This window comes from Hevea brasiliensis, chromosome 16, assembly GCF_030052815.1.
Source record: "Hevea brasiliensis isolate MT/VB/25A 57/8 chromosome 16, ASM3005281v1, whole genome shotgun sequence".
NCBI lineage: Eukaryota > Viridiplantae > Streptophyta > Magnoliopsida > Malpighiales > Euphorbiaceae > Hevea > Hevea brasiliensis.
In genome coordinates, this window is record NC_079508.1 from 57,196,219 (window position 1) to 57,209,363 (window position 13,145).

Consider the following 13,145-nt stretch of genomic DNA (forward strand, 5'->3'; position numbering starts at 1 on the left):
ATTTTTGTTGGTTATGGGATTATATTTCGAACTTCTTACTTTGTGTGAATTATGAAATTTACCAATTTTGTGTTTGTAGAAGTAGCACTTGTTAGATTTTATATATATTTGATACTTATTAAAAAATTTTTAATTAATTAAATATATTATATATTTTTATTTAATTTTTCATTTATATTTTCTTTTATATTTATAATTTTGAAAATTTAAATGACACATATTAATATTTTTAAAATTAATTTACTTAAAATTATTAATTTATAAAAATATAAAATTTTTTAATTTAATGAATATCATAATAGATAATATTAAAATTAACCACTAAATATTACATATGTTTTATATTATTTAAATTAAATATCATGAATTTTATTGTATAAATTAAATTTTAAGTATTTTATTATATATATATATATATATATGTATGTGTATTTATAAGTTGAGTGTCGCTCTTATAATATACCCACCGTAATTCACCCTAAAATAAAATAAATTAAAAAAAAAGAAAAAAGGTAGCGCTGCCATTAAGCTAAGAAATATGCACTAGCGTATAGAAGTGATGGCATTGATTCTTTTGAGTTTTGGATCTAATTGAGGAAATGGAAGAGTATCCGGAGGAGTTACGGACTCCGCCGGTCACCCTGATTGCGTTGGTGGGATGTCCACAGCATCACCCCCTCATCTCCACCCATCTCCACTCCGAGCAGCCCCCAATCAACACCCTCGCCTTGCCTGACCTCTCTAAGATCTCTCTTCTCTTGTCCTCCGCCGATAAGAATTCTCTTCCTCCTCCCGATCCATCCTCAATTCCTACCGCTGGAATTCTTAAGAGGGATTGGCTTCTCAAGCACCGTACTAGGGTTCCCGCTGTTGTCGCCGCTCTCTTTAGTTCCGATCATGTCTCTGGGGATCCCGCTCAGTGGCTTCAGCTTTGCACTGACCTTGAAAACCTCAAGTACTCATTCGCCTCCTCTTCCTTGCTTTTCTAATTATTTGACCTCATTTTTTCACTCATTTTGTTTATGCATAGAGCTCTGATTCGTCCAAAGAACATCAAATTGGTTGTGATTGTGGTGCACTCTTCTTCCATGGGTAACTAAACTTAAACCCCTCCTAGCCTAATTCTACTGTAAGCTGCAACTATTAAAAGACTGGGAATTTCCAAATGCAGATGATATCAGTGAAGATGGAATGATTGCACTTTGTAAGCGTGCTGAATTGGATTCCAAGTGCCTTGTTATCTTCAACCCTAGTGATTCTTCCCAGCTGAAACAATCCCTCAACAAGTATTTTATGTCTCACTTCTACATGTTTTATCTGAACATTTCCCTGTGAATCTGTGTTAATGCTGGGCACCAATTGTGCAGGTTGGGCAGCACATTTGCTGAATTAGCAAATACATATTACAGAGATGAAGGGCGGAGAATTAAAACTCGTGTTGAAAAGAAGAGTTTCAATTCTAATGAGTTGAATATTCGCTATTGCTTCAAAGTAAGAGTCTTTAGTTTTATTCACTCAAAGGAATTTAAAATATGCCTATTTATTGCATGATTATTGATGAAATCAAAAGTGTTACATTTTGACTTTAATTGTATAATGTTGTCTGCCAAGTGCATAAACTTGTTATTTTATTCGTTTAATCATGAAGTATGATTGGATGAAGCTCTCCTTAAAAGTGAATACGCTACTAACAATACTGGATTATCTGCTTGTCCTCCTGCTTATACAGGATGAGGTTGAAAGCCTTCAATTTAGTAATGAATTATAGTGAGCTTGCAATGTTTTGTTGTTTGTTTTGTGCTTTTGTATCGTCTGGGTAATCTCACTTCAGAAATTCAATCATTGCAAACATGGTAAAATGTTAGGTATATTCAAAGTTCTCATTTCGTGTGTTATAAATTGCTAGGTTGCTGTATATGCTGAGTTTCGGAGAGACTGGGTTGAAGCTTTGAGGTTTTATGAGGATGCATATCATACACTGAGGGAGGTATTTTCACGTATTAGTGGTTTTAGTTGTATTCTATTTTTGTGCTGATCTATTGTCACTTTTTTTTTTTCCTATATTATTACTTCTCATTGTTGGCAGAGGCAATCATTTCTCAATTGCTTAGACTTGAGTTCTTATGCAGATGATTGGGACTGCAAATAGGTTGCCAGTGATTCAGCGATTGGTTGAGATAAAAACTGTTGCTGAGCAACTTCATTTTAAAATATCAACCTTGTTATTACATGGTGGAAAAGTAATAGAAGCTGTTACATGGTTCCGCCAACATTTTGCTTCTTACAGGAAGCTTTTAGGAGCAGCAGAAGCTATATTTCTTCACTGGGAATGGATGAGCAGACAGTTTTTGGTGTTTGCTGAATTGCTGGAGACCAGTTCAAAAGCCATCCATAGCAATTCTAATTCAGCTTTGGGAACTAGTGAAAGGTCTTTCACTGAATGGGAATTTCATCCGGCTTATTACTATCAGGTGAGGAGCTCATTACAACCTTCCGGGAATTTTAATTCCTTAATATTTCTTAGACAGAATGATGCCTTCAGCTACAGTGCTTTCTAGATGTAAGGATTTATTTCTCCTCATTTTCTTTTCAAAGAAAAAGAAAGGAGCAACAGGAAAGATGATAAAATACTCGAATCAGAAGTCAGGATATGTTACCATCCATCTGATTGGTGATACTTAATTTCATTCATAATAGGTAACTTACAATATTATAGAATTTGACAAGTTCTAAGAGGTTAATTGATCAACTTGAATTGTTTTTTTTTTTTTTTGTGTGTGTGAGTGTGTGTGTGAAACCTGTTAAGTTACTCTATTTGTGACTTGGAGGTCACTGATTCAAGCCACAGAATCAGCCTCTCTGCAAAGCAAGGGAATTTGACAAGTTCTAAGAGGTTAATTGATCAGCCTGAATTGTCTCTTTTTTTTATTTTTTTTTTTTTTTGGGTTTTGTCTCTATGTCTGTGTGTGAAACCTGTTAAGTCACTGCATCTATGACTTGGAGCTCACAGATTCAAGCCATGGAATCGGCCTCTCGGCAAAGTAGGGGAAAGGCTGCATGTATCAACCCTTCCTAGAGCCCACAAGTGTGGGATGCTTTGTGCATTGGGTCACCCTTTGTATGAAACCTGTTTGATGATGATGTTATAATCCGTTACTTGATCTACGACATCAGAGAATCACAAAGAGAAGGAAATGACTTTCCTCTCTGTTGCCTTGTGCCAGTCGCCTGTGTTATTTTGTGATCACAATCATAACTGTATATCATCCATGTAAGACTTGATAGGATTGAGTACCATGGCTGTGATCTTTTTTTATGTCCCAATTAAAAACCATGATTTTGCTTGTCCTTAGTTTTTGATGAGTAGCCTTTTTAATGTGAGCAGGTCATTGCTTTCTTTCCCATGAATTCTCTTGCAGGGCCTTGATCAATCCTGAAAAAATAAGATTGCCATTCTCTATCAAAAAGTCTACCCTTTCTAAAAGCATAAAATTCACAATCATGTTTTCAGCTGGTTTTAGCTGTGTGTCTTATATCTGCATTGCTCCTTTATGGTCTTTTGTTTATTCTATATTGATTTTTTTGCTGCCATATTCTCTTAATCAATCATGTCTGATCACTTCATCTTATTTATACATTAGCGAATCTTTGCAATTTCTCCAATAGAAGTTTTACCAACTGTAACTGCATGGTAGACTTTCTGAAGATCTCTTACATTGTGAAAAGAGTAATAGACAAGGTATTAGTATGCTTATCTGGCTAGGTTTACATCATCACTAGGTAGAATCTGGTTGCATGACTTAGAGACTAATCGGATGAGCTTCCATATAACTGTGTTAAATTATTTTCTACTAATGTTTATTTGGAACTTTAAAAACTTACGCCTTATAATCTCATTATGCTTAACCTGTTGAATTACCATATTGTGTTTTGAAACAGTTAGCTGGTCACTACCTGAAAGAGAAGACAAAATCTTTTGAACTTTCACTGTCAATGTTACAAAATGCTGATGAGATTGATGGTAGTTCTGAATCTGTGACGCCTTCAGTTTATGTGGGTCAGTTTGCTCGATTACTTGAGCAAGGGGATGCATTTGCCGTACAACCGTAAGTCTTGAATCATTCACATCCTAAATTTGCTTCAATTTATCTGTTCGCTAATGCAAGATATTTTTCACCTGGCTTGACAGTCTTACTGATGAAGAGTACACCCGTTATGCTATCGCTGAAGGGAAAAGATTTCAAGATTCCTTTGAAATCATTGCTCTTCTTAAAAAATCTTATGAATCATACATCAACCTTAAAGCTCAGAGGATGGCTTCTCATTGCGGGTTTCTGATGGCTCAAGAATATTTTGCAGTGAGTGATTTCAGTAATGCAAAACAACTACTTGATGGTGTTGCAGCTCTATACAGACAAGAGGGATGGGTCACTTTATTATGGGAGGTCTTGGGTTTTCTGCGAGAGTGCTCAAGGAAATGTGGTATATTGAAGGAATTTATAGAGTACTCTCTTGAAATGGCTGCATTACCTGTATCATCTGGTACAGGAGTCCAATCATTCAGAGCGAATGAATGTGGTCCAGCTGGTCCTGCAAGTCTTGCTCAGAGAGAAAATATACACAAGGAGGTTTTTCAGCTTGTCAGCGGAGAAACAGGGGTGGTATCAGTTGAAGATAATAGTGATCTCAAAGTAAACAGAGAAAATCCTCTGCATCTTGAGATTGATCTTGTCAGTCCCCTTAGAATGGTACTTCTTGCTTCAGTTGCATTTCATGAACAGATAATTAAGCCTGGTGTACCTGCCTTGATTACACTGTCACTTCTGTCACAATTGCCTCTTACTGTTGACATAGATCAATTAGAAGTGCAGTTTAATCAATCGGAATGTAACTTCATCATCATAAATGCTCAAAAACCTCCATCTGCTGAAATTTCCAATAGCCAACAAAGTCGACAGGTTGAAAGTGCTCCTTCTCTGGTGCTTGTTACAAACAAGTGGCTACGGTTGACATATGCAATTAAATCTGGTTAGTTAATTTTGATGTAATCTTAAATATTTTCCTATCTTGTATTTTCATTTTTTATATGCAGATAAATTTTCTAAGACAATTGACTAATGGTTTCAGTTCATTAAGTTCTTGAATTGGATGGTGGATGGTACACAAGCATGATCCATGACTTTGATCTGACATGAAGTCTCATTCTCTATGGCATTGTGTGCAATATATTAATACGGCCTTGAAAATCTGGTGATGTAACTCTAATGTATCTGAGTGTGGACACCTGATTTTGATTACACAACAAATTTTAACCCAGAACCATTAACTTCCTCATTAAGTTAAGCAGCAATGGTTAGGCATTTGAGTTTCGTGTGTGTGTGTGTGTGAATGTTAGAGAGAGGAAGAGGAGGCTGCATCTTTTTTTGCATGTGAATAGTTCATTAATCTCATGAAATAGAAGAACATAGAACTTATCATTCATATTGTGACTATTGTTCATTTTTCTATGAAACAGCCCAAACACTGTTCATCTAGCAATTTGACTGTGTTGATTAACACCTCTTTGTCTAATTGACTTAGGGTCCTGTTCAGGCGTTTCTGCTTGTTGAAATTTTCCCTAATTGTTTGTTGAAATTTTCCCTAATTGTTTCTTTGTACAGGAAATTCTTTGTAGTGTTATTCATATTCTCTTAATCTAACAATGTCAAATGTTTGATTATTCAGAACAAAGTGGGAAGCTGGAATGCATATATGTTATTGCAAAAATGGGACCCCACTTCACAATTTGCTGCAGAGCTGAAAGTCCTGCTTCAATGGACGATTTACCTCTTTGGAAGTTTGAAGACCGTGTCGAGACTTTTCCAACTAAGGATCCTGCTCTTGCATTTTCTGGTCAGAAGCTTGCCCAGGTTGAAGAACCAGACCCACAAGTCGATCTTATTTTAGGTGCTACTGGACCTGCATTGGTTGGAGAGTGCTTTGTTATACCTGTAACTGTGGCCTCCAAGGGTCATGACATCTTTTCTGGTGAGTTGAAAATCAATCTAGTGGATGTAAGAGGAGGTGGGTTGTTTAGTCCAAGGGAAGCAGAACCATTCTCTATGGATAACCATCATGTTGAGCTTCTTGGTGTTAATGGGCCAGAAGGAGAAGATGAATCTCCTGTGGGATATGATAAAATAAAGAAAATTCAGCAGTCCTTTGGTCTGGTGTCTGTTCCAGTTCTGCAAGATGGAGAATCATGGTCCTGCAAACTGGAAATCAAGTGGCATCGACCCAAACCAATTATGGTTTTTGTATCATTGGGCTATTTTCGAGATAGCAATGAAATGACTTCACAAAAAATCCATGTCCACAAGAACTTGCAAATTGAAGGAAAGACTGCTGTTCTAATCAGTCATCACTTTATGCTTCCATTCCGGCAGGATCCGCTGTTGCTTTCAAAGCTCAAGCCAGTCTCTAGTTCTGATCAAGGAACATCATTGCCTTTGAAGGAAACAAGTATACTATGTGTTAGTGCCAAAAACTGCAGTGAGGTGCCATTGCAGTTACAGTCCATGTCTATTGAAATGGATGATGATGTAGAAAGGTCATTTACCTTGCATCATAGTGGTGAGGATATTTTTGGCCCTGCCTACCTTGTTCCAGGAGAAGAGTTCAAAAAGGTGTTCACTGTCATTCCTGAGGTGGAATCATCAAATCTCAACTTAGGTTCAGTGTCCCTGCGATGGAGGAGAAATTTGCAAAGTAAAGATCAATCTAGTTCCACTGCAGAAGCTTGGGTTTTGACTAGACATAAACTTCCTGATGTAAATGTAGAGTTATCTCCATTGGTTTTGACTGTGGATTGTCCTCCTTATGCTATTCTTGGAGATCCCTTCACATATTCGGTTAAAATTCGAAATCAAACACAGTTGCTTCAAGAGGTGAAGTTCTCATTGGCAGATGCACAAAGCTTTGTGATATCTGGATCTCACAGTGACACAGTTTTTGTCCTTCCAAAATCTGAGCATGTCCTTGGTTACAAGATTGTGCCGCTTGCTTCAGGTTTGCAACAGTTGCCCCGAGTGACGGTGATATCTGTGAGATATTCAGCTGGGTTTCAACCATCAAATGTTGCATCAACTGTTTTTGTGTTTCCCACTAAACCCCATTTTAAGACGGCTGATATGGGAGACAAAGGGATGGAATCTATTGTAGCCGATTAATACTGAACTGTATTCAGGTCATATTTTGCAGAAATCTTTTGGTTCAGTCATCAAATGGCAAGCAATTGCTGCACCCTAGGTATGGGTAGGAGATTGGATGCCGCCCTGAATTGGAATTGTCAAAACAAATATGGTTGGAGTGCTTTTCTTGGAAGAAATCTTTCAAAGATGAGTTGAGGATTTTAAGGCATTTTGAACAAATATACTGACCAATGCATGGTTTGTCATGCAGTTAGTTACTTGTAATTTCGTATTTGGGTTGGGGCGGAGATAAGATAAATGGTTTCTTGGGGTGCAGATATCGTTACATTCCCAAATTCGGAATGATATCACGTGTCGTGTAATTTTAAGCAGTAGATATTTTTGTTTGTGAGATTTCAATTTATAGATTCTTTCATCAAAGATTGCATGCAACAGTTGTTACATCAATTAATTGTACTGTTGAAGAGAAGAGTGAGAAAAAGAGTAATTATTTAGTAAAAACATAATTGTTTTCCACTAGTTGGTTCTTCTTTTATAAATTACTCGAAATTTGTTGTTTATCGTTTTAAGTGGGGAAGGTGGAGACTTTATGATACACAAGCCAGCTGCTAAGGTGTGGAGAAGAGAGTTAAAAAGTTATTATTGTTTTTTTAGGTAAATAAAATAATATATTTTTTTTCAATTTTGTTTAATTAAAATAAATTTTCAATCAAGGTTTTTTTTTTTTTTTTTTTGCAAAATTTGAAAAGTAAAATTGAATATAAAAATACATCTATTTGCTTTCAACTCATACGCCATTATTCTTATTTAAATTACAAATTTGTTTTATTTTATATTCAATTGTCAAATATTGCCCCTTCTTCCCTTATTAGGGTTATCAGGCATTAAATAGCCAAATTACACGCTATGTTCTGTAAGAAACGAATTAAAAGTAATTGGCATCCCCTTTCTATGATTGCAATTCAATTGTAGATCTATCATAGCTTGGATCATTTTAAAATTCATTTAAGTTCCTACTCCAATCCTCCTTAAAAATAAAAATTACAACAAATCGTCGAAATATTTGAAAACAACCTTCTTTTATTTCAACTCACTACATCCTTAATTTTTTTATTTTTAATTTAAAATATCATTGATCTTATTTTTATAATTAATAAATATAAATTTTATGAATAATAATTAATCAAATATATTACTTGATAAAATGAAACTAATGAATCTTTTAATTATTTATTATTGAATTGAGAAAATTGTACTAATCGATTATAAAAGTAAAAAAAAAAGACATCTACAGCATTTGCCATGCGATCAAAGTAGCCTTCCTTGGCTCTTCTCTCAGCCAAACCATGTTAATTCTTTCAAGCCTCCAATAGAAACAAATTATAGAACAGCAAATACGTAATCAACCATCTACAGCTCCGCAAAAAAATTACTCGCACTGCTGTTGGATTGCCCTTTTTTCTTCTTGCTCCCTGAAAATATTAAAACATTAAAACCAAACTCAGCAGAGACCTGAATTATATTTTCAACAATAAGATGCATATTCGTAAGTGATATGCATTGAATCAACAAATATATCAACACATGGTCGATCCCCAAAAAAAAAAAATGATGCTAAAGAGGCAGTTAGAAACAGAACTTCCCAGTGCCATATGCAGATTATAAGAGTACCAAACCTCCTTATCACAGCATATTCAAGTTCCCTTAAAATTATAAATCAAGGTAATTGATTTTTATAGCTGGATCATGCGACTTCTATGAGACATTCAAATGTTAAATCCATAATTAAACATATATATTGCTCCTATTTCCGCATAATTTACTAGCTAAGTTAAGTTTTAGTATCTCTTTGTAAAAGAAAACTTGTGAAGTACTAAATGGATTAAAGCTTTTATACAGAATTAATGTTTGAGAAAAGCAACAATCTAGCTGCACCAGCAAGCAACAAATAAGAATAACTTATCCAACAAAACTGCTTAAAGATTTATAATTCACATTTGTGCCTCAGACAAGCCAAAGGATGGTTATTTCTTCCAATAAAGTAAACCAAAATACCTTTTTTAGAACTTGGAGGATTAATATCAACATCCATCTCATCACTATCACTGTCAGTCACATCATCTTGATCCTTTTGAGTATCTCCAGAATTTTGCAGTAAATCATCCAAATCCCAAAGCTGAATGAACATAAGGGTTGTCTTAGGACACTTGACAAAGAAATGCAACTAGAAGAAATGTTTGTTGATGTGGGTTTGAGAGCATGCATATGTATCCATCCCTCCATATATATATATATATATATATATATATAGAGAGAGAGAGAGAGAGAGAGAGAGAGAGATTTAATGGACCTTCAACATTTGATCATGTGATATGCTGCCGAGAAATTTTCTGTCGTGAGAAAAAGCTGTAGGACCAAACAAAACTACATCTCAAACAAAATTTTTTGAATAATTAAGAAACAAAAAAGGATAAAACACAAAAAGATAGTAATTTTCTGTGAAAATAGGATTGGCAACTGAATCACATCAATGCATGTCAGACCTATATGCTGGCAAATACTGCCAATAAAAAAATCCTTTTAAGGAAATAGATATATAGTACCAAGGCGCTCAATGGGATACTCTGAATGCTCCGCAAGTGGTTGGATGATTCTGTTGGGTAATATGCCTACCAGACTGAAAAATTTTAACAAAAGAATCAGAGAAGGGAAATACGAAGAAGTATGATCCACAAATTGGACTGAAAGAATGCCCTCGAATTCTGAACAATCTCACCTGATGAGTCCATTCTCAGATCCAGTAACGACCCTATCTTCATCAAGCTAAAACAAAAAAATTTAAATGTTCAATAAAACAAATCCTGGATGGTTAAAATACCAAAGGAAGCCAACATAAATATCAAATTCACCTACTCACCTTCAACAAAGCATCAACAGAGTTTGGCGAGAGACCAACAAAGCGATCACTGGAAATAAAAAAAAAAATATATTCAGGGCATTTCAAGGAGCAAGAAATCAATGTGCACAAATCATACATATTGAGAGAGATTTCAATTGAAACTCCTCATTTGAAGGAAATAAAATATTTCCAAATGTACTTTTAGCCGTCTGATATTCATATTTGTTCAATAAGGTTACCTGCAATCCTTGAAAAACCCCCATGAATACAATAATAGTGTTCCATTTTGTGATCCACAAATAACCTTCCGACCATTCTGATCACAAAAAGTTACAAATTAGAATACAGTATAAGGTATCACAGTTGCATTGGGAAATATATTTGGCCATTTGCCTTTACAGTGTCTATAATGTTTATAACCTATTGATAAATATACTTTAATGAAGCCAAACAGTAAAATCATTTAGAGTGAGAGCATGTCTTAACCACTTAAGAGTCCATCCTCATCCTTTCCACCCCATGTCATAAATAGGTAATTTAAAAGAGGCAAAAGAATAAGAATAGAACAACTTGCACATGTAAACTTGTACTTGTGTGCCCAGAAAAGTAAAATTATGCTTTGGTGTAACTGGAAGAACTTGAAAAGCACAGCATCTGAAGTATATAACATAAATGATACCTTCATAATCACAACAGACAGCAACTCTTCTTCAGAAAACTCAGACCGTGTTTGGACCTGCCATTAATATGGCACAAATTAATCACATTGCAAAACTCTTTGAAAATTTCCCCCAAACATATTATTTGGTCACAAAGAACACCTTACCTTATTGCTTCGAAGGTTGCAAACTGAAAGAGTCCCATCACCACTATAACATGCAAAAGAGAACTTCTTAGAGTTTCACCTTGAATTACAACAAGGTGAAAAAAGAAAAAAGTGCAGTAGAAAATTAAAAAAGCCAGCACAATTGCCACAGGCCCACAGCCCCTCAAAGAATTGTGAAACTCATAAATCTTGCTCATTCAAATCTCCATATTCTCCCTGTGAATGTTATTCTACCATTATACATACTTTATTCTCACCAAACAAGAATTGCTTCTGAGTTCTGAATGTGACTTTTTTTTTTTAACCAAATCAACTAGAATCTGGCACCCAAAAAATCAAAAGAACAGTCCTATTACCAAATACCTCCCATTGAAAAATCAAAACTCTTCAAACTCTCTCTGTGGTCAAAGGACAACGCTTATCTTTGTATAAATTTTCTAAATTAAACCATAAAATGAAGCTTCACTCTTGTAATGAGCCCATCACTATTTTCAATTCTAATTAAATTTTCTATTTATGGAATTGTACCAATGGATTGGCAATTTTTCTGGCTTTTAATTGTCAAATAAAATATGCATATAGTATAAATTCTTGCTATGACACCAAATCCTCTCAGCATCTTAAAGGCACTAGAAGATAACAAAACATCTTTATAGCATTAAAAGAGTAAATTGTTTGTAGTGCTGAAAATACCTCGTCCCTAGGAGTTTCATGGAATCAGAGGCAAAAGTCATATCTGAAACATAGTCTTCATGGGCATTAAAAGAATTACAACAAGACCGTTGCCTGGTATCCCACACCTGCAATAAAGAAAAAATATTTTCAAGGTAATTGAGGATACTTACTGCTAAAGGCATAGCTTAAAGAGAAGTTTTTTGGGTAGGAGGGGGGGGGGGGTGTTGGGCTGTGGGAATTTTATTAAAAAAAATGAAAAGAAAGAAACAAATATATATATATATATATATATATATATATATATATATATAGCGACCTTAATACATCCTTGATCATCCCCAGTTGCAATGGTTGACTCATTGAGGTTGATCAAACTAAAAATGGCATCCCTGCACAACAATACGTTAGCATACAATAACAGGAGAAAAAGTAAAGCTTAAGATATGGGAAACATAAACATAAGCCTACTCATGAGCGTTTTCAACACGAGCAATCGGCGATCCAGTTTCTACATCCGTTGCTAGAATTGAGCGATCACTTGAAGCAGTCAAAATTGCTGAACAAAAGCACAGAGTCAGAAAACACATTTAACACTACCAGCAACCACAACAGCTTTAAAATAATTTTTTAAAAAACGAAATGAAAAAAAATAATTAAATAAAGCCACATGGTGTTATAGTAAACAAAAGAATGCGATACCCTGTCCACCGTTTATGAACCGAACGGCTCTACAGGAGTCATCATGCGCTTGCACCTCCAATAACCTTCAATAAAAGCTTCCAAATTTAGGCATGTTTTGATTGGAACGCAGGTGGGTAAGCGGGAGAAGGAAGAAAAATGAATTAGAAATACCTCTTTTGTGACGAGAAATCAGCAGTATACCGATATCTGTGAGAGAATAAATTGAAATAGATATGAACAAACGCAAGGAAACTAATTTGGAAGAAGTGATAGAAGGAAAAAGGGAAGACTAACAGGTGAAGATGGCCAGTGATGAGAGCAGCAGCCACCATATGATCCTGAGGATGGAAATCCATGCCAAAGGGAATTTTCCCTAAATCTATCTCCATTTCGCTTGCCTCGTCTTCTCTTCTGTTGTGTATTTTCTTTTGTGTTACGTATTCTGCTACCAAAGCTCCAAAACCCTTCTTCAATGGCGACTGGCTACGCAGTAAGCTGCAATTTTTAGCGGGTGTTTTCTGTTTATATAGCAGAAGGAGTTAAGGGGGAATTAGGGCTGCCGAATTGGTTTTGGGACCGAACCGGACTAGCCAGGACCGCTATGCTTCAGTGAAATCGGATTCAAACTATTTGATTGAGCTATCGATCGGGTTTGATTTAAATTGGAAAGATTTAAAAAATAAATTAAAATAGTTGAAAATATAATAAATTTGATATATAGATTTTTTATTAATTATAATATAATAATTTGTTTATATAATTAATTATAATATAATTAAAATAAATTGATAAAAATAATTAAGAAAATATTTTAATTAATAATTAAAAAATACTTTTTAAATAAAAAGAATAAAATAATTTGATTGGTATGATT

At 34.9% G+C, this 13,145-nt stretch overlaps 2 protein-coding genes across 2 annotated transcripts; one reads left to right on the plus strand and one right to left on the minus strand.

Moving 5' to 3' along the window:
- The first annotated feature begins 458 nt into the window (after nucleotides 1-458).
- LOC110669760 (uncharacterized) lies at nucleotides 459-7,622 on the plus strand. Its single transcript, XM_021831530.2, has 9 exons — nucleotides 459-955; nucleotides 1,031-1,092; nucleotides 1,172-1,286; nucleotides 1,368-1,491; nucleotides 1,907-1,987; nucleotides 2,130-2,471; nucleotides 3,940-4,106; nucleotides 4,190-5,028; nucleotides 5,725-7,622. Exons 1-9 carry the CDS (start codon nucleotides 600-602, stop codon nucleotides 7,206-7,208), a joined length of 3,570 nt encoding a protein of 1,189 aa, XP_021687222.2. The 5' UTR covers nucleotides 459-599; the 3' UTR covers nucleotides 7,209-7,622.
- Nucleotides 7,623-8,395: 773 nt separating this feature from the next.
- Nucleotides 8,396-12,804, minus strand: LOC110669853 (WD repeat-containing protein 55). The gene is made up of 15 exons (XM_058138136.1): nucleotides 12,566-12,804; nucleotides 12,443-12,478; nucleotides 12,290-12,354; nucleotides 12,059-12,146; nucleotides 11,907-11,979; nucleotides 11,609-11,715; nucleotides 10,916-10,958; nucleotides 10,769-10,825; nucleotides 10,329-10,405; nucleotides 10,108-10,156; nucleotides 9,967-10,013; nucleotides 9,794-9,867; nucleotides 9,541-9,596; nucleotides 9,246-9,366; nucleotides 8,396-8,662 (listed from the first exon to the last, which is right to left on the minus strand). The coding sequence occupies exons 1-15, from the start codon at nucleotides 12,658-12,660 to the stop codon at nucleotides 8,601-8,603; spliced, it is 1,050 nt and encodes a 349-aa protein (XP_057994119.1). The 5' UTR covers nucleotides 12,661-12,804; the 3' UTR covers nucleotides 8,396-8,600.
- Nucleotides 12,805-13,145: the final 341 nt, after the last annotated feature.

Bases quoted from the DNA above. Each gene is read 5' to 3' on its own strand.
- LOC110669760 (XM_021831530.2), top strand. From the start codon at position 600: ATGGAAGAGTATCCGGAGGAGTTACGGACTCCGCCGGTCACCCTGATT. The intron at 956-1,030 runs GTACTCATTCGC...GTTTATGCATAG, and splicing joins ACTGACCTTGAAAACCTCAA to AGCTCTGATTCGTCCAAAGA. The intron at 1,988-2,129 runs GTATTTTCACGT...GTTCTTATGCAG, and splicing joins CATATCATACACTGAGGGAG to ATGATTGGGACTGCAAATAG.
- LOC110669853 (XM_058138136.1), bottom strand. From the start codon at position 12,660: ATGGAGATAGATTTAGGGAAAATTCCCTTTGGCATGGATTTCCATCCT. The intron at 10,014-10,107 runs GTGAGTAGGTGA...TTTTTGTTTTAG, and splicing joins CTGTTGATGCTTTGTTGAAG to CTTGATGAAGATAGGGTCGT. The intron at 8,663-9,245 runs GTATTTTGGTTT...TAATATTTTCAG, and splicing joins TCCTCCAAGTTCTAAAAAAG to GGAGCAAGAAGAAAAAAGGG.